General features: G+C 48.1%; 11 protein-coding genes across 11 annotated transcripts in view; 4 read left to right on the top strand and 7 right to left on the bottom strand.

Annotated features, from left to right (window-relative positions):
- Positions 1–2,101, bottom strand: part of BDV17DRAFT_298207 (uncharacterized protein) — a gene marked incomplete at its 5' end in the record, with an annotated part of 3,333 nt that extends 1,232 nt beyond the window's left edge. Inside the window, 3 exons of the mRNA XM_073763640.1 lie at positions 20–1,307; positions 1,360–1,671; positions 1,799–2,101. Of these exons, the coding sequence (XP_073616247.1) occupies positions 20–1,307; positions 1,360–1,671; positions 1,799–2,101 (1,903 nt within the window). The remainder of the gene's footprint in view (positions 1–19; positions 1,308–1,359; positions 1,672–1,798) is intronic.
- Positions 2,102–2,354: 253 nt separating this feature from the next.
- BDV17DRAFT_281399 (uncharacterized protein) lies at positions 2,355–3,270 on the top strand (the record flags this gene model as incomplete). Its single annotated transcript, XM_073760018.1, has 3 exons — positions 2,355–2,753; positions 2,801–2,900; positions 2,951–3,270. 3 exons carry the CDS (start codon positions 2,355–2,357, stop codon positions 3,268–3,270), a joined length of 819 nt encoding a protein of 272 aa, XP_073616246.1.
- Positions 3,271–3,350: 80 nt separating this feature from the next.
- On the bottom strand, positions 3,351–5,063 carry BDV17DRAFT_298203 (ferric reductase family protein; the record flags this gene model as incomplete). Its single annotated transcript, XM_073763639.1, has 5 exons — positions 4,714–5,063; positions 3,926–4,667; positions 3,741–3,880; positions 3,500–3,689; positions 3,351–3,451 (listed from the first exon to the last, which is right to left on the bottom strand). The coding sequence occupies exons 1-5, from the start codon at positions 5,041–5,043 to the stop codon at positions 3,351–3,353; spliced, it is 1,503 nt and encodes a 500-aa protein (XP_073616245.1). The 5' UTR covers positions 5,044–5,063.
- Positions 5,064–7,062: 1,999 nt separating this feature from the next.
- BDV17DRAFT_298202 (uncharacterized protein) lies at positions 7,063–9,441 on the top strand (the record flags this gene model as incomplete). The annotated part of the gene is made up of 5 exons (XM_073763638.1): positions 7,063–7,498; positions 7,553–7,825; positions 7,876–8,166; positions 8,218–9,194; positions 9,241–9,441. 5 exons carry the CDS (start codon positions 7,063–7,065, stop codon positions 9,439–9,441), a joined length of 2,178 nt encoding a protein of 725 aa, XP_073616244.1.
- A 2,567-nt stretch (positions 9,442–12,008) lies between these two features.
- BDV17DRAFT_290720 (uncharacterized protein) lies at positions 12,009–12,878 on the bottom strand (the record flags this gene model as incomplete). The annotated part of the gene is made up of 1 exon (XM_073761974.1): positions 12,009–12,878. One exon carries the CDS (start codon positions 12,876–12,878, stop codon positions 12,009–12,011), a length of 870 nt encoding a protein of 289 aa, XP_073616243.1.
- BDV17DRAFT_261771 (uncharacterized protein) lies at positions 12,830–14,081 on the bottom strand. Its single transcript, XM_073757689.1, has 2 exons — positions 13,717–14,081; positions 12,830–13,665 (listed from the first exon to the last, which is right to left on the bottom strand). Exons 1-2 carry the CDS (start codon positions 13,999–14,001, stop codon positions 13,477–13,479), a joined length of 474 nt encoding a protein of 157 aa, XP_073616242.1. The 5' UTR covers positions 14,002–14,081; the 3' UTR covers positions 12,830–13,476.
- A 443-nt stretch (positions 14,082–14,524) lies between these two features.
- BDV17DRAFT_290718 (cupredoxin domain-containing protein) lies at positions 14,525–15,508 on the bottom strand (the record flags this gene model as incomplete). Its single annotated transcript, XM_073761973.1, has 2 exons — positions 14,525–15,365; positions 15,423–15,508. The coding sequence occupies 2 exons, from the start codon at positions 15,506–15,508 to the stop codon at positions 14,525–14,527; spliced, it is 927 nt and encodes a 308-aa protein (XP_073616241.1).
- A 225-nt stretch (positions 15,509–15,733) lies between these two features.
- On the bottom strand, positions 15,734–16,223 carry BDV17DRAFT_290717 (uncharacterized protein; the record flags this gene model as incomplete). The annotated part of the gene is made up of 3 exons (XM_073761972.1): positions 15,734–15,815; positions 15,866–15,883; positions 15,943–16,223. 3 exons carry the CDS (start codon positions 16,221–16,223, stop codon positions 15,734–15,736), a joined length of 381 nt encoding a protein of 126 aa, XP_073616240.1.
- Positions 16,224–18,213: 1,990 nt separating this feature from the next.
- On the bottom strand, positions 18,214–19,652 carry BDV17DRAFT_298200 (kinase-like domain-containing protein; the record flags this gene model as incomplete). The annotated part of the gene is made up of 2 exons (XM_073763637.1): positions 19,436–19,652; positions 18,214–19,385 (listed from the first exon to the last, which is right to left on the bottom strand). The coding sequence occupies exons 1-2, from the start codon at positions 19,509–19,511 to the stop codon at positions 18,214–18,216; spliced, it is 1,248 nt and encodes a 415-aa protein (XP_073616239.1). The 5' UTR covers positions 19,512–19,652.
- A 665-nt stretch (positions 19,653–20,317) lies between these two features.
- BDV17DRAFT_261769 (uncharacterized protein) lies at positions 20,318–21,924 on the top strand. The gene has a single exon (XM_073757688.1). The coding sequence runs from the start codon at positions 20,927–20,929 to the stop codon at positions 21,356–21,358; it is 432 nt and encodes a 143-aa protein (XP_073616238.1). The 5' UTR covers positions 20,318–20,926; the 3' UTR covers positions 21,359–21,924.
- A 39-nt stretch (positions 21,925–21,963) lies between these two features.
- BDV17DRAFT_261767 (patatin-like phospholipase family protein) lies at positions 21,964–24,619 on the top strand. Its single transcript, XM_073757687.1, has 4 exons — positions 21,964–23,465; positions 23,515–23,566; positions 23,618–23,644; positions 23,700–24,619. Exons 1-4 carry the CDS (start codon positions 22,031–22,033, stop codon positions 24,589–24,591), a joined length of 2,406 nt encoding a protein of 801 aa, XP_073616237.1. The 5' UTR covers positions 21,964–22,030; the 3' UTR covers positions 24,592–24,619.
- The last annotated feature ends 1,141 nt before the right edge of the window (positions 24,620–25,760 follow it).

Here is a 25,760-nt window from a genome sequence, read left to right as displayed (position 1 = left end):
CGCTGCTCTTCTTTTTGACGCTGCTCTTCTCTTTGATGCTGCTCTTCTTTTTGACGCTGCTCTTTTTGACGCTGCTCTTCTTTTTGACGCTGCTCTTCTCTTTGACGCTGCTCCTCTTTTCGACGCTGCTCTTCTCGCAGGCGTTCGTCCCGTTGGCGTTTCTCATCTTGCAGGCGTTCTTCTTGCAGGCGTTCTCTCTGCCTCTCAGCTTCAACAGATCCTTCGATAGCGTCCGACATTTCTATCTCCTCAGTATCTGAAACAAAAAGAGGGGAGGTAGCTCGCTGGTGCATGTCACGAGTGCATGGGTTGATACCGAGTAGCAGCCCCTTCGAGACTTTACCTAAGAATGTAAAATATATACACTGCCTCACGAAGAATGTAGTCACCTTCCCACAAGACGGAATTTTGGCATGAAGTTGATCGATAAATAGAAACGGCCGATCAAGTTTTTGAGCCTTCCTGTGTGGGAACCCACGGCGAGCACTCAATTTTGTCTCCTCACTTAGGGTTAATCTCTGAGGCAGTGGATTACCTGGTGCCGCGTGGTCAAAAGACTCGACAATGCGATCCACAAGAGACTCAAAGACATCGTTGCTGTATTGATATTGGTCCGGCGGCCTGGCCTGGAGAAGAGCAGACTTTGCGATCTGTCGATCGGGAGAGAGTTTCAGAAGCCCCCGGATTTCATCAGAGTCAAAGCCCAGCCTCCTTGCGAGAAGGGCCATACGATGTAAGAGTGATTCATTTGGTTTTTGAGAATCTGGCTTTGCAATAACATCATCACTCTCTGGTTCCTTGGTCATCTCTGAATAGTGGCGCATGGAGAAGATCCATAATTGCTCGTATGCAAGCTCGGCACCTTCCCTGGGGGAAGCGTGAATTCCTCGGAAGTCAGTCTCTGAAGTCTGAATTAAAAAACCCTCAGAGGACGGTTTGAAGATGTTTAACATGGCTGTTCGAATAGTGCAGTGGTATTTGCTAAAGGACACTAAGCGTTTCATGCACTTGGCGCATGCTGCAAGGTACCGCATATTCTGAAAGAAGGTGTATAGTGATGGAATAATCGTTTTTCTTTCCTTTAGAATATCCCAAATTTCGTCACGCTCTTGCTTAGTCAAATTTGGGAAGACCTGGCCGCTAGAAATCCATCCATGAATAAGGTCTTTGTCTTCCTCTGAAACTCCTGGGGCGTGAAGTTGCAGGCGTTCGATTGTACCAGCGTCAATCTTCAACATTTTCTCACCGTCGTTCTGCATCAGCGATGACCAGAATTCCCGTAGCTGAGCCAGGGCATTAATTACCTCCTATGTATGATGAGAATCCTAAATATCGCTCAACGGCTGGGACGGGCCATACCTCGTCAGCAGACGCTGCAAAGACCCAAGGCAGAGACCCGAACATCATTCCCTGCTCTAGAATTGCGGGAATCGCTAGGAATCCGTCAAATGCAGCTCTCATAGCTTTATTTAAAGACAGGCTTTGGAATCGCCTGGCTTTGTTGCCGGAGAGCCGGGCCATCCACATCTCTTCGAACTCAGCGTTGGCCTCATGCTGGTACTGGCGCACCTTGCAGTAGACTTCACCGTCACTGGGAGTCCGCTCATTTGAATATTCATCCACAAGTGCGGCCTGAAGACTGGGGCTGACATCTGTAGGCAGTAAGCTGGTCTGCCAAAATTAGCGTGCGTAAGGGCTGGGTACCATCAAGGTATAGGTCAACCAGCCACCAACGATCGGTCACTGGGAGAAGTTTTGCTGCTGCCCGAAGCCGGTGCTGGCCGTGTAGACATTTCACCTGTCCGATGGCAAACTGCAGTGTCTTATAACCAGAAGAGTCACTTCCAGACCGTTCCTCGTGGTTCGCAGCGCGGAGAGCAGTTTCCAGATGCTGCCGGCACACCACAGCTGTGACCCGATTTCCGATGTCTAACCGTCGACAAGTCTCCTTGTGGAAAATATTGCATAGTCGCTTCACATTTTTCTCATTCAATTTCCGGCAGGATGGGTGGGGAACGATCTTATCCAGGTCAATTTTGAATGTTCCTTGATACAGTTTCTTCCGTTCCGCGGCCAGCTCAGATTCCGTATCGCTAGACATATTGTGATCCATGACTACTAAAATCACTGGTTTCATTGATTTGAAATTCGCGGTGCATTAGAAGTGATATGGTCGGTCCCTGGGTGGTTTGTGTTCAACAGCCACGCCTTCGCAAAACCGTGGCCCTAAATGCCTGCAGGAAACCGTGGCACCTCCGGATACCCACTCGAACAACATATTTACCACCCCGTTCTGGTCCACTTTGCCCTCCATGCTTCCTACCGGTATCACGCCATCCAGACTTTTTCTGACAATGCCTGTTGGGAAATTGGTGAAAGGGCCCTTAAAAAGCTTGGGCCTCCCCCAAGTCTTGGTGCCTCAGGGATTGCTCTTGCGGGATAATGAATCTCCATGGGATACCTTTCGAAAGGCCTTCACTTGCGAACTTGCAGGCACAGTAATTATTGCTGTTCACCGTTCGCGCCCGTCCCGCGTGGTGGCCATCCGGCAGTATGCTGCCGAGGACTCTGATAGAATGCTACATCTCTTCAGGAACATACAGCATGGGAACATTCTTATGGCCAAAGAATGCTATCGAACCAAAGGCGCTATGTATGCTCATATGCATGATTACCCACTCACGCTAGAGCATATTGTCTGGTGCGGCAATGTTTACCCTACGCATCAGCAGCTATCCTTGATTGTTGGACAGGTAAGGCTAATGTCCCGGTGACTACAGCTGAGACTGACGGGACGAAGATTCTTGACGGCCTTTCATACCTAAGCTCCGCCGGATTTGAGCATAGATCACTAAGCTGTTCAAACATTCTTCTCGATCTGGTTGGAAATATAAGAATCGGTATGAATCTTGTACATGACAGGACTGATGTGCCACTGACAACCCACCAGGTGCTCTGGAGTTCTGCGTAGAACAATCTTTGGAGAACTCCCAATCCGAAATGATCAAAGCGTTAGCGAACATTACAATGATTCTTATGCAAAAACATGAAAAGGATGATAGGGAAGATGGCAATCCCGTAATAGGAGTTGAAGACACCGATCGCTGGCCGCTTGATTCCCCTGCCTTCCAATTCTTGCTAGCGACTTCCTCAGCTGGTTCGATAGATGAACTGAGGCAGCATGCTTTTGTTTTCCATCGTCCACAGAGGGGCGAATTAGTTGACTTGGCTCGTTTTGCGTTGATTGCGGCGAGAATATCTTATCTATAATGGGAAGTGTATATTAATTCGTAGTGACTATCACAAGTATACAACTGATCGTTCGTGCGAACTACAAGCGGCGTATGTTGCTATGTAGGCTGAAAATCCACCTCGTGCATCCTGGCCCTGCCACCCAGGTACTGGCAGACAATTGGTCTTAACGTGTCCCTCAACTCGTTGGATCCAGAAACTAGATGCCCTTAGCGTAACGAAAGCATGTAACAACCGAACATCATACCTAGAACAAGGAGTTTCCCCTTCTCTTCTTCAGTGTCCGTGACTCGTTTAATAAAATCCCCCGAATATTCCTCTGACATGATCTTTTCGTAATTCGGCCTCCCCGCGTACAGTTTCACTCTGTTGTGCTCACTCATGTCCACCACATGTTTATTAGACTCCGTAGTCACATACGAAGATATCTCAACGATCTACTAAAACAGTCAGATGCATGATTTCCAGACAGGAAGAGTGGGACCGACGTATCCTTGCTTGGCTTTTTTTCTAGATTTCTGGCCTTCAGGAGCTTTATCAGGTTCCCCTTTATCAGATTCCTCGTCTGCCGAAAGCACGTCGTTCATCAGTAAGTCATCGAGCCACGGCTGAGCAGCCACGGAAAGATCTGTCCAGAAGTTAGTTTGGCCTCAAAGCATCGAAATACACATACCTTTACTATTCACTTCCCAGACAAAGTGTATCCGGCGAACACGGGAGGTACATGTGTTATAGCCATGCAGAGCTTGCTTTAAATATGGAATCACTCCCGCAATACCAAAACCGCTGGCTACTGCGAATACGCTCTCATACTGGTCAACAGGCTCACTAGAACCATGTGGGCCAATTACAAAGGTGGTGAATGAGGCCTGGCCCTCATTAGTGGCCCGCCTATGTAATACTCCGGTCAGGCCGCGACGCGCCTGCACCAGGAGCTCTAAGGTCTGTTGCTTGCCCGGTGACCAAGACGCCACCATGAAAGGATGTGTCTGCATCCACGCGAAGAGACTCGCCGTCGGCATCCAAAGCTTCACGTACTGGCCTGCCTTTATCTCCAACGGCCGCGAGAGTTTGACGCGGATGGTCATTGGCGACCCATCTTCGTTGTGTTCCATTGCATGGGTCCCTTGTTGGGCCTTCGTAGTCTCCACAACGGCACGGCGACTTGCCTGAGGTAATAGGAATCCGTTGCGGTAAAGGAAATATATGGACTGCGGTATCGAAGTCAGCAAGAGAATACCAACTGGAACATAAATGTAGATTCGCGGAATAATATTTCGGCTAGGTAGATGTCGCCATAGAAAATAGACGCAGGTCACGGCAAGGGCCCGGTGAGTGAACAGGAACAGATCATATGAAAGTCGACGAAACAAAGGAAAAGAGAATAGTAGAAGGGTGAACATAGAAACAGCAGCCTAAAGCGTCAGCATAGGCCTCGGAAATACTTGGCGAAGAGCATACAATAAATGGGAAAAGATTGTCCTGATCCGCCAGTGTCAAGTTCGGCCTCTGAGCGAGACATAAGGCAATATGGACAGCGGCGAGCAGCCCCACCATCCAACCTATTGCCCAATGAGTCCGATGGCAAGTTCGTAATTGGACTGCAAGTAAATCCGTTTGAAGGTCTAAGTACGGGACATGAATAAGAAATGCCATGTTGATGACAGCAAGGGTTCCCGTTCGACGACCAGCTTCCGCTATTGAAGAAAGCTTGAAGAGAGTCGAGAATATGTTGATGGCGACATAGATAATAAAAATTCCAGCCCTTCCCCAAGTCCACGGGCCAATCATGCGACGACGTTTGAGGACATAAGGATATATGACATGCTTGGAAACGAAGCCCGTAAAAGCATGGGCCTCACATAAGAAGAGACTGAGGAGGCGAAAGAAGAAAAGCCCAATAAACACGCCGCCAGCGGCAATAGCTAGAATAGAAAGTTGATCCATGATCGCTGGAAAGGGATATGATTATGGTGAGGCATCTGACACGGAGGCCGTAGAGGGGCCGGGCAGTTATGTTGAATCGGAGCCACGACTTTTGGGCAAAACCGAGACCAACGCTTGTCTTGTGGCCACCCATCATAACCGTGGTTATCAAACTTTTTACAAATTATTCTGAGCAGGAAGAAGTCTATTTTATTTGGCTGTAATCAGATCCTAAGTAGTTGCGCCCAGGATCCACTGCTTCGCCTGCTCAAAGCCCTTCCGTCCCTGCCTGCTCGCTAGGCCTTGTTCGCATAGATCGAAGAATATAGTAGAAAAATAGGTCGATATCCGGCTGGTTCTATAGGAAATTAGCTTCCAATTTTACCACAGTGCATTGTGCCTCACGCGTTGAATAAAAGCCATCTCCTCTGGCAGAGGAACCAGAATATACTCAATGCTATTTTCTTGAGTTATTCTGTCTAGCCACTTGTCAACGCTTTGTACGTTCCAGTGCCAGGCTTGTCCCAGTTTTTCGGTTCCTCGAAGGTAGTTTGCTCGAGATTGGACAGCAGACTCGGTACAATCAAAGCCTTTGAAAGCAAACAAAGAAACGATATTCTTGTACGTCACGCGTATCGAAGCCAAGTATATAAGAAGGGCATCTTCTTCAGGTATCCATGTGCGGCCGCCCATTGTGAGTTTTCAACCGCGACTGTGGAAGGAAACGGGAGTTTTGTTGCCTCCGGTCAAGATTTAACGTTATGAGACCCGGGGACTTCGAACCGTCTTACCAATTTGAAAAACGCTCATGAGCCGCTCCACGAGCCGCTTCACGAGCTACTTCCCAGGGCAATCTATACTACGATCCTAGTGGTTCCATGGTGCATGGACCAGCCGTCCTTCGAGGGACCGCGCCACGAGCTAAAATGGAACCTTGGAGAATGCGGTGTATGCCGTCATTGCTGGCTAAGGTTGGGGGCCCAAATAGTTTGCGCTAAACCAGAAGTTGTGGTGTTGCCGCGGCCACCGATGATCCTATCTTCTCGTGTTAACCGGTCTTCTTCCAACTCGTTCATTTATAGCCTGTTCGCTGTGTTAGGGTAGGTACCTTCGACTTGCTAGTACTAGGTAGGGCTATCATCCACCTTCTCAGTCATAGTCCTGTTACAGAGTTTATGACGGAGCACACGCGCTGGACCCCGTCTGGTGTAAAGCCAATGTTGAGCATAGACTTTGCCTTTGACGCTCAGCACTAGTCTCGCACGGCGGCTCGAATCGCAGACGCCACAACAATCATTTTGCTTACGACCTTCCTGAGGGGTACGCCTGATCATGCGGGCCGGTTGACACCAGAGCCACGGTTTTGCTCGGGTAAGAAGTCTGGCGTCGGAAAACTATGGCCAAGCACATAAGATATCTAAATAAGTAAAAAATGAGTAAAATCAAGAACCAAGCACATGACTATATCCAAGCGCGATCATATCTCTTATCTCTTGGAATCTGGAAAAGGAGGCTAGTAGCTACTATAGAGAAAGTCGCTACGATACTCGCCATCGGCTACCTTCGTCGCTTTCTGATGAAAGAGTGGCCAGTCCCATATCCTGAGAAATACGGGTATACGAATAAAAGACTAACAGCCTACTAAACGAAGGCCATGGTCTCTATAAAGTCACAAGTCACAGTTCTTGGGTGCCATAATTTTGTAGGCTGCTTTCAGTGATCATTTCATAGTGTGGTGTTGAATATCAGAATGAAATACATAAATACCGAAATCAGTATTATTCTTTCTCGCTATCATCCCCTGAAACTATTTAGACTGCTGGCACAGTCATCCCTTATTTAACACGCACTAGACGACTTGGTGACTAGACTACTTCATCCGCTATGGCAAGCCAAGATCCGGCTACTAACCCTAATCCGCCCGTTGACACCCCTGCTGCGAAGCCCCCGGCCACTGATCCCCCCGCTGCGGATCCCATGGCTACTGATCCCCCCGCTGGGAAGCCCCCGGCCACTGATCCCCCCACTGGGGAGCCCCCAGCCACTGATCCCCCCGCTGGGAAGCCCCCGGCCACTGATCCCCCGACTGTTGACCTTCCTCGCAAAGCCGGACAGCTTACCCCTGCACAGAAAAAGGACATCATTTATAAGATAGTGGATCATGACGGCCAGGGCCTTCCTGACATTCTTCCTAAGGGTTTTGCTTTGACTATTGGAGAAGTCAAAGCTATTTTGAACGATCCAGTCAATAGAAAAAATGATGATGTTGAAAATAAAACTGGCTTGAACAGGAAATTCAAATGTGAAACGGCACTATCTCGTATGAGAGTCACCTCCCTTTAACGTGACCACCGTTTAACTCACTCCATCTTAGGATTTCGCCAGTATAAGAGAATGGGCCTTAAGGACGAGAACTTATGGGAGCCAGGCCTTGGAGCAGAGATTACGGAATGGAAAGGAGCCGCAAGCCTTGATTCCAAAGGGAAAGAAATGCTCTTGCAGATTGCCGATGTCGAAATCGAACATGCCACAGATATACAGGACGTCATTCCTCCCAACTTTAAGCTGAAGCCATCAGAAATCCTTGACATCTTGTATCCAGCCAGTTGGCCAGATGACGCAGAAAAGGCAGAGCAAGCTCTTACAAGTATGTTGCAATACCTTCATCTTATATTGACTTCTACTCACGCCATATAGAGATGAAGGCTGCTATCAAAAAAAATGTCATTGAAGAAAACCAGCCACTCGAATCTTCTCGAGACGAAGACGAAGACGAAGACGAAGATGAAATGAAACTTGCAAAACAAGTCTGCAAAAACATCTTTAGAGCCATTGCAAGAGTAAACGACCTCACTGCTATGAGTGACGCGATCGAAACAAACTTAGCACCAAACACAAATTTAGCGTTCAAAAAGCTGGTAGAGATGGCAGACCCTGATCGTTGGTCACACAAGTACGACAAGGACCTTGCACAAGAGGCGAAGAAGAGTACGCTCAAACCCCGTCAACCTAGAGGAATCATCTTCTAACTCGCCTAAGAAATACACATGTTGGTCCCACCTGCTGAACGACAGTCAGGCTTTATATTTCAGCATCGGGAAAAACGTCACAAGCCACCCACTCTCCTCGACTATCACAAAAGAAGCCATCAAGGGATGACACCTCTTATCGAAGCATTAGTCAACGCCGTCAAGGCCGATGGTAGAGATTTCATAAATAATCATAATGCCAAAGCAGCAGCAGCAACGATCGAGGACGCAAACACAAAAATCAAAGAATACAATGCTGCAAACAATTTGGCTTCAGATACGGGAGTCGTCAACTATCTGCAGTTTTGCCAGATGTGGTTAGCATTGAAGGACGCCAAGAAAAACAATGAGGTAGAGGCAGTCCTCAGTATAGAGAAAAATTTGAAGTCGTTCTGCGAAACAAATGCGCTACCCAAGTGGTACCCTCATGACGACGACCCCAAACCTAACCCCCCCAAGCCTTCTAATCATGATACTGAAACCCGGGACGGTGTTAGAGCTGGATCTTATGTGGAATTATGGGGCAGCAAGGCAATAGCATATGTTCCGTCGCAGAACACAGAACCCTGGGAGTATCGTCCGGGATACACACCGCATGGCGAGAAAATCGAGTACCGCCAACGCATGGGAGCCGGGATTTATTTTGTCGTTCACGGCCCACAGGGCTGGAGACTAACTCCAAGTGGGTCAGTTGGCGGCAAGCTTGCTCGCCAATCCGCAGAGGCCGCAAATATACAATGGGCCCTCAATGCGCAAGAAGCTTCTCGCTATTTATACGCGCGTTTGTGCCAACCCGGACGCACCTATAAATACGATGTTTGGTTCGTGGCCATTGGGCAGTTGAATTTAGAGAGAAAGATCCGGGTACCTAACATGATTGTGGGTTTTGTATCCGTCATTGACGGCAACCCAGAGACAGAGGAAAGAGTCGCGATTCCGCGTACTGCCCTGGACCAGTTCCTCGGGAAAGACACTGCCGAGGCTCTTGTTTCGCGGCACATTACCCCACATGGAGGACTGCCTTTTGAGGCAGGCTTTGGCGATTGGTTATCGGAATGCTGGTGCAGATAGCGCAAGCCTTCGTCCACTCACTCAGAGAGGTAAAGTAACTCAGGAACAAAGACTGATGGAAGGCTTGCGAAACCTCTGCATCGATTCTCCTCAAGAGTTTGACAAGCTTATGGGTACGCTTGGACTAGTGAGAGCAGATCGGCGGCTGGAGTGGAAGGGTTGATTCCATGAGTTATGTAGTAATGCAATCGTTAAGTAAAGACCAACCTTCCGTTAAATGTGTAGGGGTTGAAAATATGATATTCATTATGCTGAAAGGGACAATAACCTCGCCTTCCTAGAACATAACTTTCACTGCCCTAAGGCCGGTACAAATTTGATTCGCACTCCTTGTATCATATAGCCTTTAGCAAAACAGTTCTCATGGCAGTTCCTGATGCATCCGACGGAAAGATAAAACCCGTCAAGATCAAACGCATCCTGGCTGTTGTAACAACCTGGAAGGAGCTTCCGACAGATAGCGCAAGGTATAGGCAACATATGACTTGCAAGGTACTGACGCCGGATCTCATCACTTGTCTGGCTGGATTGAATATTAACGTGCTCGTGAAAGTATACGTTGAAGCATTTTGAACAGTAGCCATGTCCACAGCCCAAAACCAACTCAATAGTTTCAGTGCGGCAGTAAGGACAGGTGTAGGATTTGATATTGGGCCTTCCTGAGATGGCTTAGTATTCCTGCTTGCATTTAAGGAGCTACCTGTGTCTTACCTTCAATGCTCTCACAGGAAGTGTGCGTGTCACTCAGAGCAGCAACATCACTCGTAGTGTCAACCTTGTTTGGGCTTGCTATAGAGCCGTTAATAGCTTCATATGGGTAAAGAATAGGTGTTTTACTTCTGCCGGTAGTGAAATGATTCGCCTCAGCGTCCTGGCCCTCAGGTTGATTACTATCTGAATTGGATCTTTGATGATGATCTGCGTCTGTTGACTGTTCTGGCCCTGGGTAAATGACCAAGTTGCCGAAGATATTGATTGTGCAAGACATAGCTGAAGAGACAGCGGAAATGAAATGGAGGAAGCTCATTTGGCAAGTGGTTCTCCATTTATATAATAATCCAGGGGGTTGCCAAGGCAGACAGCGCGAAATATATGAAGAGCACTCCTCCACCGGAAACGCCGAGGGCCAACCATCTCGGCCATTCAGATGACAAAAAGTAACGTTGCTTAGATATTCTGCCTTGGGTAAGGTTTATTTAACACGGCCACACACATCTCAAAGCAGGAAGGCCAATCACTTATACGACAGTGGTAGATAAGGATAGACCACTTAGCGGTTGCGCGGAGAGAAATCAATGTTCCCCTGATATCCTCACTTAAAGCCTACTCTGACTGGGGGTAGACGTGCCCATCGTGTGGCCGTAACTACAGGGCCCCGCTCCCAACAGCGTGCTATATTAAGATCAGCTGGAATGGTTGGACAGCAGATGAGATAGTTTGTGAGGGCTCCAAAGCCCTACTCCTTTCTGGGCACTGCCAGCACGTCAGAAAGCAGCATAGCCTCCATTGCTGCCACTACCAACGGTTATATAGCCCATTCCGTCTTCTGTTTTGTCGCTGTTTTCTTCAAGTCTCTATCCTCTTCTTCTACCAAAATGGCTCTGCGAAAGTTTCTTAATGTTCTATGCCACCGTTCGCAACACAACCAAAAGAACGATCTTGATACCGTTTGCGTGATTTGTATGGACATGGACCTCGATACTTGTTTCTCAAGCTGCGGGCATGTCTGCTGTGCGTACTGTGCGGAGAAAATTCAAGAATGTCACCTGTGCAGGAAACCAATAGAAAAGAGGATCAAGGTCAATGCTGTTCTCAGCCACCGACCATGACATTTAGGAGTCGGTGGTAGGGACTGTTTAAAACTGTGGGTTAGATTATTCACGATGTGCTGTACGTACTACGCTGTATACACAAGCAAGATCTCACAAGAAGGGTCAGATCATCGGCTAATCGCTAACAGGTTGTGGCCTTCTTTCCTAGCATTAGGCTCCGGGGGAGGAAATATATTCTGGGATTGAGAGCGCGAACGAGGGATGATATTGTTTTTCTACCTTCATATTCGGAGAATGCTGCACAAATTGACTATGAGAACAAAACCGTCTGTTTATGGAGATAAGTAGGTGATGATTAGCAGGAACACCATTTGTTATTTCTTCTTCTCATTCTTTTCAATTCTCTTTTCTGCTTCTGGGCACCTCTAGCAATGTAATCGAAGACCCTATTCCCAAGGCGAGCAACCCATGGAAGATTGTACGCTTCCTTCTAATTATTGGAGGTTTGAAGAAGACCTATTACCGCACCCTGGTTCGACCCACTCCCACCAGCCAATACCACCTCAAGCTCCAGGAACTACGGGTCTGTTGACTGGCTAAAGGTCCCAAAGATTCTTGGGTTCCAGGGCATGCCCTGTCTACATTTTGACAGAGGACTGGTTCTCCTTCGTAAAGGTCCTCCAAACCATGGGGTCAGACTAATCACCTCAGACATAGGGTCTTCATCATCAACTTCTTGTTCCCGGGGTGGTTAATTTCGCGTCTAGTTACCCGAAACAAATCTGTAGCCGGCATACTTATCTGGTCAGGTGCATAGTATTGATGATATTCATACTGAGTCAGCTAAACGATACAAGCCAAAAAGAAAAGGAAAAAAAAGTTTTAAAAATTTAAAAATTTACAAAAGTGATCAACGCATTCAATACAAGCATAGAAATCATGCGTTGCAAACCAACCCTTAATTCAGATTCAACAACATCTTGAGGTATGAGCCCATCTTGTTCTTGGCTCGGCGCAAAAACACCCCCATCATGAAAGTCACGGAAGGACGCGTGAAGCGAAAGGCGTCTGACAGATCCAATTCTTCAGTCACCTGCCTACAAAGCAGTTCGATAAATCCCTTGCGGTTTTTGAGTCGTTCTTCCCGACGACATACAGCCGCGTGCCAATCTGGAGCCTCCACCCCAAACTCTCCGAACAAGCCCTCTAGGATGGATCCATAGGTTGTATACCCCTCTATTCCTTTCTCCAAATCAGCCAATTTCGCGAACTCGAGGAGTTCTTTCTGGACGCCTGGTCCACAGCCCGCGCCACAGACATTCCAACCAGAGAAGTATTCGTAGATAATGAGATTTGGTCTGTCATAAGGTTGATTTGACTCATCGATGCTGCTTTCCAACGAAAGGAAGAAAACCGCATGGTAATCATGGAAAGTATGTGAATGGTTCACGATTCCACGAACAATGCGACTCCAGCTACACTTCATCCCCAGGTCACCATATGGTTGATTTGTGTCTGATGTGATATAAAACAACTCTGAGATTTCGACTTTCTTGTTGAGAGAGATGAGCGCCTTCTCAAGTGCGGCGCGTAATGGCTGATTCTTCAGCGCCTTCCTGGATGGATAGGCAAAGAGAATACGGATAGTATCGCACGGAAGATAATCACGCCGTTTTACACAAGGGACGACGTCCTCCTGCTTGAAGAAGTCCTGTTCCTTCACAGTAAACCTCTCCCAATGGCCTTCAACTGGGCAGACCGGGGCCTCACGAAGTTCGTGTCCGTCACCGCACCGAAAAATAACTTCGCCAAACATGGGGGACGACATTTTTGAGCGGAAACAGGTACCAGATAGTAAGATAAAGAGGAGTGAGATCGTCTGGAGATACAGGAGCTATGAGTTCAGAACGAAAGAGAGGTGATTTTCGAGCCTTATATAGCTCTAGCTCCTACTAGAAGCTGAGCATAGTGGCTTAGCGTCTTGCCTTTTTAGGTAACTCAAAATGACTGGCTCCTGGTTCCTCATGAGGTTTCTCCGCGAGTAAGGCATACGTGGCTTATTTTGATCATACACGCCCGAAATAATAACCTGTTCCAAATCAGCTCGCTAAGGACCTGAGTGAACTAGAGACAGTAATGTGATAACCCTGCCTCATATCCACGGAAAGCTATCAACCTGCAGAAGCAACTTGAGAAACTCTTCAAGAAGAATGCATCAGTACAAGACTTTGATCGATGTCTCACAAAGAATGACAGCCAATTATCATTTCATCTACCACTTGATTTTGGCAACATGTTTAGAAAGGACACTTGGTACCCGCTCAAATAACTCATTAGCGAAGCCAGCTTGCAGCACGTGGTCTTTTGATTAATATTTCCACATCGCAGCTAACTCTGCTGTATAGTTTGCCGGCACATTCTGATAACTAACGAGTACTCCCCCAAGAAAACTGAGCCAGAATAGGCGTCAAAGGGAGTTTCAATTTCGGTGGAGCAGAGATGTGAAAATGATCCGAATCGGCGACTCTGCTAGTCTCCATATTCTGTCGCCGCTTTTTAGCCCTCCCTTCAAAATTCGTTGGTTTCCACTCTTCGGTCTGTGGCCAGTTCTCGGTCTGTTGTGCTGGTGTTAGTCAATTTTTTTTGCATGAAGATTGTTTACTCACCACTGCATCATAAGACGGAACCCACTCCTCTTCAGGGTGGGAGTTATAGGTGGTGTACTTCACGGATCCGCTAGGGCCTTTGCCTTTACTCGAAACCAAAACGTAAATGCGTCGTTCACGGCCCACATCTAGGCCATCAAGGTATAGCTCGTTCAGCCGTTTGAAGCACGCCCATTTATTGCGGCGGAATCTCTCCCGATCGGCCTTGGCCTTTTTCTTGGGGTCTGCAAAGCGGCCTTTGGCGAGACGTTTCTCTCTCCAGGAGGTAGATTGGTAAGGCGGCATGATGATAAGGTCGAGTCAAGTATATGAGGATCAATAGCTAAGAGGTTGAGAAAAGGCTTTATAAAGACAGAGTAAGGGCCATGCTTTTGTAGTTCATGGCAATCATACTATTTTTAAGTAGCGCGAAGATCATGACTTTCCTAAAATATCTACCATATTGATTGGGCTGACTAGCCGCGCGGTTCCGCCAATGCCCCAACCTTGGGCGAGACGCCTGTCCTCTAATTAGCGACAATTTGGACGTATGGCTGGAATGTAAGGGTTACAGATTCAGGAGTATATAATTAAGCTGGTAATAGAATAAATAAATTGTATTCATTCTTTCAACCAGTAGTCAATAAATAGAGCGAGGTTATAATTCAAAGACTTCACGACAATTACATGGTGTTGGCGGCCGTGATGCTTCAGGCACTATTTCACCCCTTGAGGCTAGCCTGTCATGTGCCATCAGAGCGTGACGCCCACGGCAACTTACTAGAATCAAGAGGTTTCAATAGAAATAGAGATGATTTGCTCGTCATCATCACATTTTCATCACGATTATTATGGCCAGACCAAGTGCAAACCCCAAACTAGCAGCAAAGGGAGAAAACGGTGATGCGTTTCCTTCTGAAGAGAAGACTGCCGTCGAGCTAGAGCGTTTGAGAGAGATCGCATTCGCAGTTTCGGTGCAGCCCACTGTTTGTGTTACAGTAGTGACTACGACCGGCGTGATGAGCCCCGCGGCAGAGGCATGGCTGTGTTGGTGCGTCGACGCGGTGCCAGAGGTGAAAACAGGACCGGAAGCTGCAGGAGTGGGACCGGAGCCAGAGGTGAAAGTGGAGCCGGGAGTTGCAGAGGTGGAACCGGTGCCGTGGAGGGGAATAGTTGTCGAAGAAAGAATGGGACTCGCAGTCCCAGATCCTTTGACAAGGGTAGAAGTCAATGGGTCCGTGGAAACAGTACCCAGATCAGAGTCGCTGTTATCTCTTCTCACATTACGTAGGAATGTCCCCATTTGGTCGCCTGGATTCAAAGCGAACACCATGCCTGCATGGCAGTGAGATAATGGCTGTTCCTGCTTGCAGAAGAACCATTGTGGATCGAGCGAGTTCACTGTCAAACCCACCATGAGGCTATTTCTGTTCTGAGGGTTATATTGATTGAATCCAGTATCAAACCCTCCAATTGGTGAACATGGCTTATCCAGACTTGACTGAGTCAAGGTATGGTTAAGATTATGGAACTCAAACAGGATTTGATCACCAATATTCGCGTTCAACCGATACGGGACAAAGATCGGGCTGCCCTGAAGGCCAACAGAGACATGATGTGTTACTTGTCCATCTGTCTCACTAACATCAAGCGCAACTGTCTGTTCGACACTGATTTCTGGTCACAATGAACTCTTTGGGAGAGCCTTGGGGGGCTAAAGTACTTACTTGATGGTTGTTGCAATGGTGCAAAGAGCAAAGGCAAGAGGGAAAATGTGGTTTGCAATCATGTTTACGCGCGGTGGATGAATCATTGCTGGAACATTTGTATGAAGCGCAGTAACATTATATACTCCTGGTGCAGGCTGAGGATTGGAAATGCCATGCTTCCACAAAGCCACAGTTTCCCCTGACTGAGGTCGTCTCACAGGATGCAAAACCGTGACCACTTCTTGCTGGCCATAGTTCGCTCGACCATTAAAATAAAAACCACTCCCAAATATTCTCCAACCATCCCTACCCTCCCAAGTTGCCATCACTCAGCCTGTATCTCTCCTCTGACAAGTTATCAGGAGAAGGTAGGCGCGCTTGAACATAATATCCATGGCCTTGCGCCTTCTGCTACGGTGATTAGAAAATTAGCCATAATTAGAACCTCATGGTTCTCTTACCGAGTCTCGGATTGTAACCTAAGACATAGTGGTAAGCATCACAATTTGTAGTTAAAGGATTGTAAAACATTGCTTACTGGTCTTCAAGGGAGGCAACTCGACCCAAAAGTTCACTAACTAGGCTAGCCAATTCCTTGATGGTATCCTGCACCGCAGGCTTGCAGTCAGGCACCAAATCTGGTACGTCTTCAATTGAAGGCGCTGGTTCCTCGCATGGAAGGATTGGAGATGGTTGCGTGTAGGGCGGTTCAATTAGAACAGGGAAAGTTGAGTTGATGAATTCAAAGTCAAAGACATCAGTGAACTGGGTTTCTCCATTTTCCAAGGTAAGGAATGCGTCCACAATTGAGTCTCCCATTGTTGGTTGACTACCTATTATTCCTACCTGGGCAGAAAAACCTTGTCCTTTATATCCTCCAAGAGATTGCCGCAGGCACATAAAACCCAGGTATACCTTTCTGTTATTTGTTGTCGAGGCGCCCACGGTTCACCTATCCCGTTAATCTCCCACCAATCTTGTTTCGGTACGTGCTAGACGCCCACGAATAACAAGCTAAGTGACAACCAGAATAAAAGCCCTTACTAATAAGGGTTGACCCTTTTTGGTGTAGTGGCAAAATCTCTCACTAAGATTCGCAGCGTGACTGCCCACGTCCCGCTCGGCACTTAAAAACTATGTGGTATAAAATAAAGTTCTAGCCAAGTGCGGCGGCTTAAGAGTCTAGAATCTTTCTAATCATAGCCTATAGAGTTTTTAGCTCTCATTATTGGCTCTCAGTGATGTGGAGCAAATATAGGCCCAGATATAACCGCCTGAATCCTGAATGTCTCGGTGCGAACCCAGAAACCTACAATCACCACTACTTTCACTCCTATCAAAGCGACTATCTCGGCGAATGAGGTAGAGGCCAACTGAATATCATGGATTTTCCCATAGTCGGCTTTCGGCGGTGTTCGAGATGGTCCGAAGCGCAGAAGGCCAGACTTATCGTTGTAAGGCGCTCAAACCAAGCAACAGTCCACTTCACCATCCTCCCTTCTACTATTTCGTGCTCATTATTGACACAAGATTCTGTCATGGACTTAACTCGAGTTATCCTATTATGGCTTCATGTACAGAAAGCTCGTTTCCCAAAAAAAAAAAAAAAAAAAAAAAAAAAAAAAAAACTTGATATATGTTTGGCGTCGTTCGAAGTCATCTCCATTGCGTATCTAGCCGACTGGAGAAAGCCCGTGACTATCTGGTAATGATATCTCATTCCACTAATATCTTGAAATGGTTTTCTCATAGGATGGCGGGGCTTGAAGCAAATCTATCGTTCTCTGGAGCCCTCCTGCAAAGTCAGCTAGAGACTCAACGCACCACTCCGAATTAACATAGTCAATGTTTCTCCGAAGCTCAAGCAAACACTCCATTGCATCATTAATAGAGTCGTAGTCAGGAGCATACTCTCCAACTCTCTTTAATAGAGTAATCTTCGTCTCTGGAGTGACTATTCCAAACTCATTCCCCTTAATAGCAATGACACAGAATGTTAAGGGGTCTGGGCCGATGTCAATAAAATCATTGACATGCACAGGATGCGTGCCGCTACTGAAGTAAGGGTTGACGTAATCAGAGATTAAGCGTCCCTCCAAGGATGTTGTACTGGAAAGAGGATATAGAGTAATAGAATCAATCTTTGAGGTTAGCAAAGTACTACACTATGAAGAAGGAGCCTTACAGTTGGTAGTTTTGCGTTGCGTAGATATACCCCACTTCCAGACTGGGCAGATAGATTCCTTTGAGATGTTCTACTCATGTAGACGGCGTCATCCTCGGTCTGTTCAGAATGCCTGAGGTAAAACGGGCGTCTTGTCTTGTCATGAAGCACCCAAACGAATTGAGCATGCAGCAGGCCTGAATTGCGTGCTGTCTGAGTGGATATTCGGACAGCCATATCATCGATATCATCGTCTTTGATCTCCCTGAATTTGTTAGTATGAGTCTAGTAGCGAGTCAAACAACTTACAGTAGTCTCCTTGCATACCACGAGATGAATTGAGCCATTTCCTTCTATACCACAGTAAAATATTTCTTTAGCACTATCCATGGCCTTAATATATGAATAGACGAAGACCACACTTTTAATGCGGTCCATGGTTTCTAGAGGCTTCGCTGGGTTTGACAGAAATTGAGGTCCTGGCTCTGAGGTGGGCATGGCCCTACTTCCCCCATTACGTTGCCCGCCGGAATCTGTATTAGCAATTCTTAGAATGCACGACTAAGAAGTTATGGATAGTATGCCGCACAGAAAGAATTCAGAACTAGTAGGATTCCTGACTAAGGCCGGCTGTAGGCAGGTCATTTATTGCAATCGTTTCAGTACACTCCTTCCAGCTTGCAGCCTATTCAAGGTATCTTGCCAGAAAAAGATTGTCCGAGTCCACGCCGCTTTTCCACATTCTGGCTCCAAGCCCTTGATTGAACCGGCAACGTTCAAAAGATATTCCGCCCAGTACATTCGATACGATGGAACGGCGTCGTACAACGCTGTTAAGAAGTTGTAAACCTTCCCTACCACTGCAAGTCGAAAAGATTCAGGTCCAAGACTGATGCGCTTCAGGAACCAGCGGAGGTCTCTCCACAATCGATTGGGAAGATGATACGCGCCCATCACCCATGCTTCTTTCTCACACGATGCTCGATCTCGACATAGCAGGATCATGTAGATGCGCAGTACTTTATTGAACTCGATCAACAATCCGCCCCATGACTGATAAGGCAAAACAGTGTTCGATGTTTTACCAATTTGAGAGAGGGCGAAGTTCAGGTCATCAAAGAGAGCCGTGGTTTTCATCTTCGAAAGCTCGCCCACTCTCGGCAACAAACCGGGCTCCATCGCCCGTGGACCTTTTAGATCAAGCGCAAATCCAACGTTGGCCAGTAGGTCATGATACGCTGCGCGGAAAATCCCTCGAAGCAACTTGTAATTCACAGCTCCACGAGAGCGGACTGCCGCTGAGAAGGCATGTAAGACGGGTACATCAGCACTCCGGTATTGTTGATGCTCATAATGCTCCCAAGACTGAGCCTGGTCATAAAAGTATGACAAGATATGGCCGACTGCAAGGAGGTCGTCACGGGCAGTGGGTTCAGGATCTGTTTCGACACAGAAATCCACCAAGAAAACCTGCTGATTCTGCCACTCGCAACCCCCAAGCGCAAATGAAAAGGGGTTTAAATTCCCGTGCATGATATTCCTGGAGTGGATAAATTCTACTCGAGAGAGCAATTGGTCGGCCAGAAGCAGCAGGGTACGCATGCTGAAGTAACGGCCGGATTCAGAGAAAAGTTCCTCCAGAGTAGGGCCATAGGAGTCGATTATCATGACTTCCTTACCGCCGACGGTTTCAAACCAGTGCAGAAGCGGTATGCCAACACCACCGGCTGCTGCCTGGAGGGTATGCACCTCCCTAGTTAAGGGTAAACACGATCCTGTTTTGACAGAGACAGGCTCTAGTGTCATATGATGCCGGGCTGGTTTCTCATCAGTTACATATTCCAGGATATCGTAGTACTTTGCTTACCAGTTCCCTGTTCACCGAGGGCCGCGGGCCATTCAATAACCTCGAACGGACCAATAAATAAGTTTTCTGAAGCCATCTTGGGTCCAAATTTCCACTTCGATTAGAGAGATTATGAAACGACGAACCAGTATACCTTTTAAATGAAACTACAGTTCATCGTTAAATGGCTCCGGGAGGCCACGAAATGGACGCGAGTTTCGTGGCCATCCTACGGCGCATCCTCAACCTTCGGCGGCAATACCAACACTCTTTCAGCCAAGCTAAGTGTCTTTACATAAAGAGGCAAGACAAAGAGGCAAGATTTGTTAATGTCTGGATTCCTTGATGTTGCTTGACTTTGAACAAATCGGATAGCGCACATTTGCTTCTAACTACTTGTGTCAAATCTCCCCTAGCGTGCTCAATAATAATTTAGCAGTCCCAAGCTTGCATCTGTTTGTTGGGTGTGGGTCCATGTTCGAAGGTTGTAATGGAAGAACAGGTCGACTTCTGGTTGGTTCTGCACCACTGTCAGTTAGGATCTCGCGCTGTGAAGAGAGGACTTACGGCTTTCATGAAATCCAGTTCCGCTGCCGTAGGCACAAGGACGTATTCGATATAGTACTCTTGATTAACCTTGTCTAGCCATTTGTCGACGTTTTGCACATCTCAATTCCATGGGTGTCCAAGATTTTCCGTCTCTCTGAGAGTTTTGGCTCGAGATTGGATAGCAGGCTCGGTACGAGTGAAACCTTTCAGCGCAAACAGGCCAACAATATTCTTGTATGTCACGCGTATTGACGCAAGGTATATTAGCAGAGTGTCCTCTTCAGCTGTCCACGATCGACCACCCATTGCGAGTCGTACTTGGGAGAACAGTAGTTCGGCTATGGAGGTTCTGGTATCTCGGGGGCACCTCATTCATAAAATACCCTGGCCTTGTGCTGTGAGAGATCATTGGAGTACAACCCCAGGAACCGTTCCACGAACCGTCCCACGAACTAGTTCGGGGAACGCGCGATCTCATCTCCGAGGCTAGGGCTGGGTTAAACGACCCTAGTGCGTTTTGATCAATCAAAGTCGAAAGCAGCCCTCCATCAGAGGAGTCGCCGATTTTATGTCTATGGCGCTGTAGTTGGAGAGGAGGGCGGGCGGAAGAGGGGCAGGCAAACTGGGAGAACATGGGTTCAGAGGTCCAAGATATGCCTGATCACCCCATCCTAGCTTGTGATGTTACCGCGCCCAGCATATGAGGTATATCTCAAACCGCTCCTTCTAAGACAGACCCATCTACATCCGGTGGTAGTTTTCATTCAAGGCCGTTTTATTCTATCGTTGCACCATCTGCCATGTCTAAAGAAAGCGGCAACTTTCCATCAAGCAGCTCCTATAAAGAGGTGAGGCTGTTGCGGTAAAACGTTAGGCCCCCACTGATCCCTTTCCCAGGCCATTGAGCAATCCCATGTCACCTATCTGCAACGAGCCAACCGACAAGCGAGCAATATAATCAAGATGACTGGGGCAGAAAATGCATTTTACTTGCAGCAGCTCAATTGGGAGCGCGTTGCCCACGCTCAGACCAAACAAGAGCTGGAGATCGGAAAAAGGCTGCACCAGGACGCGGTCAACTCGATTGCCCACCTGGAACGGGAGCTTCTCGCGTCTAAAACAGCATGCTCTGCAACTCAACGGGCGCTATCACTAGAGAAGGCGCTGGCAGAGGATATAGCTGCTGAATTGGACCGGACGCAGCGAAAATTTTATCTGGTTGATCAATTGGTGGATGCGATGCTACTTGAGGAAGACAGTCAACTAGATGTTCATGACAGGTCAAGACAGATCACCGACGTGATCTTAGGTCTCGAGAATCAGATGGAGGAGCGTTATCGAACGAAATTGCGAGAAAAGGACGAGCACATTGCTCGGTTGGAGGGTCAACAGTAGGCTAGGACAGGTCGGTCCCAAAGTGCACCGAGATTTGGGTATGAACACTATGATTCTGTCAATAGTATGGCCGTGATCAAAGGACATACCTTGAGGCCACAATTTGAAATGGCGGCAGCATGAGCCGCAAAACCCTGGCGTGGGAAAGCGTGGCTCGTAGGCAGATCAGGTTATATATACACAAGGGTGAGCAGGAACTAAAAAATAAAAATACAAACAACCATGGCAAAGTGCGATCATATCTCTTGGATTAAACTCGCGGAGGGGAAGGCAGCGCAGCTGGTATACGGATCAAGGTTTGCTCGTGTCGTAGCTGAGCTACCAGATCCCTCAACCCAATTGCCTCAGCTAGTGTTTTGCCTCGGACGCCGATTGAAAGATCAGGCGCTGAGAGAACTATGTGGCGGCAACTACCGGGGTCAGCATCGTCTTCAGCGATGTATTAACCTTCGCTCAGACAATCGGACGTTACAGTCCCTGCAGCCGCGGTTCTTTGCGGACTGTGACCCCACCTGCCAACCGCGGCTGGCGACCTCTGAGAATATCTCTATTTGCCATCAGGAGCAGGCTCACCCTATAGACCTTCCAACAACAGAATATTCCTTGTATGATCTTGTCCTGTCACGGCTTCTTTTCCTCCACGTGGATGTACTTTGCGTTTTCGCAGACGACATGGGAGGTTTGGCGGGCGTCCGCGAGCGGCTGTCCACTTGGGCTCGGATCGGATCGGCATCCAACTTACCCAATGTGGTACGGCCACGGGTTATCATCGTCGTCAGCGAACAACAAAGCGTCACCCACGACGTCCTGGAGGACGATGACTTCCTGTACGAACTCCTTCACGTGGGCGACCTTCCTTTTTACGCTGCATTTGGAGATGTGCAAGTTTGCCGTCTGCCGCCGGGGGAGCTCTCCTCGGAAGCACGATACCTGGGCCTCCGCCAGGAGGTCTCCCAGCAGCTACGGAACATGAGGCTTATCCGTGAACAGCGTCGGGTCCTGTTCTCTGCCACGCACCTCAATGCGTTTTTCGAACTTTCTCTGCGGCACTTTTGTGCCGAGCCATTTGTTCCCTTTAACTATATACAAGCTGCCCGGCAGTGGTATCCTCTGGACGGAGCATTCACCTCCCATCTAATTAATTTTCTAGAGGCAGGTAAACGCGCTCCCTACGACGAGGTGGCGTCATATATCGCATCCGCCATCTTGATGGATGCTTATCCGGTCCATATGCACCGTTTCTGCCCGTTGGAGATGTTCGAAGCACTTTATCGTGATGCATGCAATCGCGCACTCCGGCATTGCTACAGCACAAACGCCATTGTACGGGTCCAATGCGAAAAAATCGAAGCTCGATTGAGCCTTTTTTTTCAAAAAATGGCCACAACAATGACGCCAGCATGGGAGATCCATCGGCGTAATTTGTCAAGCCAGAAGAAATTCTGGGCTCACCCTAGGTCGAACAAGACATGTTTGATCTGCCTTCGACGCCACCCCGAACATATGCCAACGTGTGGGCACTCAATTTGTGACACCTGCACAGAGGTCTTTGGTGAGCCCGCACCGCATGCAGATGACGAATACATTGTTCGCGAGTGTGTCGTGTGCGGTGCGTCGGTAGACCTCACGGTGGGGATGAAACCACGTACAGCCGGCCCACGGGTCCTGACTATTGATGGAGGAGGCTCTCTTGTGGTCACTTCGCTAGAGAACCTCGAGATCCTACAGGAAATCCTAGGCCCTGATCTGCCGGTTGGTGGCTTTTTCGAGCTGAAGGTGGGCAGCAGCTCGGGTGGGTTGGTTGTCTTGAGTATGACTACGCGCGCTCTAGACATCGCGCAATGTAAGTCACTCTTCCGGACACTGGCAAAGAAGGTGTTTTCATCCCGTCGAAAATGGCTCGGCTCCTGGTTCCACGATGAGAAGTATTACGGTTCTGCTCTGGATGACGTTCTGATGGAACATTACACGCCAACGCAGCGACTCTATGGCACTCCAGCATCTGGGATATCTTCAGGCAAAGTGGCGGTGACCGTGACGTCTCTTGACGGGGATTCGTGTATTCTTACTAATTACAACGGCACTGCGCCACGACCCCTGGAACCAGGTTTGAGATTACCATGAGATGGTGAAATATCCTTGCTGATTTGATATAGTATACGAGAGACTTCACTCGGAAGTCGGAAGTGAACCCTTCGTCTGGCAGGCGTAAGTTGAAAATCCGTGCTAACCCATGGTGAGTGATACTGACGCATCTAGTGCTCGCGCAACGGCCGCTGCCCCCTCGTATGGACCCCGAACACCATTGGAAACGGTTCCTACTTACTAATCTGCTTTGTAGCTTGTTTTCTACCGTTAGTTTACCTGGTCTCGGCTCCTTTCAGGACGGAGGGATACCGCGATACAACAATCCAGCCTCGGTGGCGGAATTAGAGGTAAAACATCTGTGGCCGGGGGCGGAACCCGATGTCTTTGTTACCCTCGGGACGGGAACAGGACTCCGCTCTTCCAAGCCGTCTTCATTTAGGAACGTTCTAGTCGATGGTTGGATTCCAAGAGTGTACCGTGCCATGCAACGCACGTTTGACGGCCGGGTCCCGTGGTTGGAACAATATTCGCGGCTGGATGACAACGCGAAAGAGAACTACTTTCGATTCGACCCCTGCTTCCGTGAAATGCCCTCTATGGACGACACCAAGTGCATGGACTACCTATCGGACCAGACCCGCATCCAGTCAAGCTGGCAAGACAGTAGCGAGGCTGCATTGGCCTTGTTGGTTTCCAGTCTTTATTTCAAATTAGATGCCGTGCCACAGTATCAATCCGGCTTCTTCCACTGCAGAGGCACAATCCGGTCTCGGTGTTCTCCCGAGCCATTAATCCGCCGCCTGTCTCAATTAGAACCGGGTCGACAGGACTTCTTTAAAGACCAGCTAAACCTTGGCCTTCACTTGTCATCCGCCGACGTTTGCTCGTCATGCCATCGGTATTCTCTCGCGGTCCGCTTCTATGTCCGCAATCTGGACGAAAAAATCACACTATCGCTGCGATTAGGCGCTACGAAGCGCCGGTTGAGTGCATTTCCAAAGAGCATACAGCAGTTTGTTGAGGAACAAGCGTTAGATTCACCTTTTGGGCATTCTAACCATGACATCCCATTGTTGGTAAATTGCTCTACATGCATGACTCGAACAGGGTCTCAGGGGAGGAAAAGAAAATTCATAGAGCTTTAATTTTCGAATCTATTGAGTGTCATCCACCTTTGTCTTAGATTCTCGCACCAACTGAAGTGTTTCAAGACACGTTCGTATCATTGCATTATATTCCGCCACCACTGGTTTTGACTTCAAGTGTAGCAGGTGACTGATGATGTCGCTCTCTGTTCGGAGTTGGAATGATTCACCATCCGTCTTTCCGTTACTTTTAGTCATATTGTTGGCTTCCTTGTGGGCTTTAGACATGCCAACAGGCCTATGAACGTAATCTAGCCCTTAGCTGGCCGTGTTGCCTGCAACTCGACTGTGCCGCTTTTTTTGCCGGTTTGGAGTCATACCCTAACTTTCATGGCCAGACGCTGGCATGGTTGCATTGGCGGCAATAGCCTTAGTCTTGGCTCGTGGAACGGCCAGGAGGTAGGCAGTCACACAGTCCTATTGGTCCTCTGGTAGTGATCGCTTTAAGAGGATTCGAATCTCCTGCCCGTGTCATTCAAGAAGGAAGGGCTAGCTTCCCGACTTTATGACGTCATGGACATAAATAGCAAGGCCGAATCAGCAGGAAAATTAAACTTTCTTTGTTTCCTACTCACTATCACAAGTAGAGTCTACATTGTCCAATCAATCGACATAGTCACCCGCCTTCGCAAACAGCCGCGCCACGAGCTAACAAGTCACTGTGCGAACGATACCAACCTTAATTTACCCTTCACGGAATGCCTGCCTCATAGAACTGGGTGATGAGCGGCACGCGAAATTTATTTTGCGATTTTGGATGCCGCAGCGCTTACGAGCCGTCGGATTCTGACCATGGCGAAGGATGTCGTGTTCGGCCAATCATATTACGGGGCGGCTGACGCTTGCGTTGGCATGGAGCGGCGGCAGACCTTAATTGGACTACATTTCACAACGATGTCCCGACACGCTGGTACCAGACACATTAAACTTTGACATCAAACTTGGCTTTGAATTAATTGATAAGCTGAGAAGTGCTGTGTCTTGGTTCAATAGCCCGCTCACAGTCCTGCCCAGGTATTTTATAGCGCCCTGCGCCGCAAGTTCGCCATCGGGGACGGGCTTAGACGTGCCTCCGACGGACGGAATAGCGTCGTCAAGTAAGAAATTCGATGACGTAGGGTCAAATGGTTTAAAAAGATTCGAGTCGGGAAACTCGAAGTTAAAAGGAG

The sequence above is a fragment of the Aspergillus undulatus genome (assembly GCF_047715775.1).
Source record: "Aspergillus undulatus strain CBS 261.88 unplaced genomic scaffold BDV17scaffold_20, whole genome shotgun sequence".
Classification (NCBI taxonomy): Eukaryota; Fungi; Ascomycota; class Eurotiomycetes; order Eurotiales; family Aspergillaceae; genus Aspergillus; species Aspergillus undulatus.
Note: the sequence above shows the minus strand (reverse complement) of the source record. Positions and strands in the feature narration are given on the sequence as shown.

What these genes read in the sequence shown, in the direction of transcription:
- BDV17DRAFT_261769 (XM_073757688.1), top strand. Translation starts at nt 20,927, where the DNA reads ATGACTGGGGCAGAAAATGCATTTTACTTGCAGCAGCTCAATTGGGAG.
- BDV17DRAFT_261767 (XM_073757687.1), top strand. Translation starts at nt 22,031, where the DNA reads ATGGGAGGTTTGGCGGGCGTCCGCGAGCGGCTGTCCACTTGGGCTCGG. An exon ending in GCCACGACCCCTGGAACCAG is followed by an intron (nt 23,466 to 23,514) that starts GTTTGAGATTAC and finishes GATTTGATATAG; the next exon opens with TATACGAGAGACTTCACTCG. An exon ending in GCAACGGCCGCTGCCCCCTC is followed by an intron (nt 23,645 to 23,699) that starts GTATGGACCCCG and finishes TCTGCTTTGTAG; the next exon opens with CTTGTTTTCTACCGTTAGTT.
- BDV17DRAFT_261771 (XM_073757689.1), bottom strand. Translation starts at nt 14,001, where the DNA reads ATGCCGCCTTACCAATCTACCTCCTGGAGAGAGAAACGTCTCGCCAAA. An exon ending in TTCCGTCTTATGATGCAGTG is followed by an intron (nt 13,666 to 13,716) that starts GTGAGTAAACAA and finishes CCAGCACAACAG; the next exon opens with ACCGAGAACTGGCCACAGAC.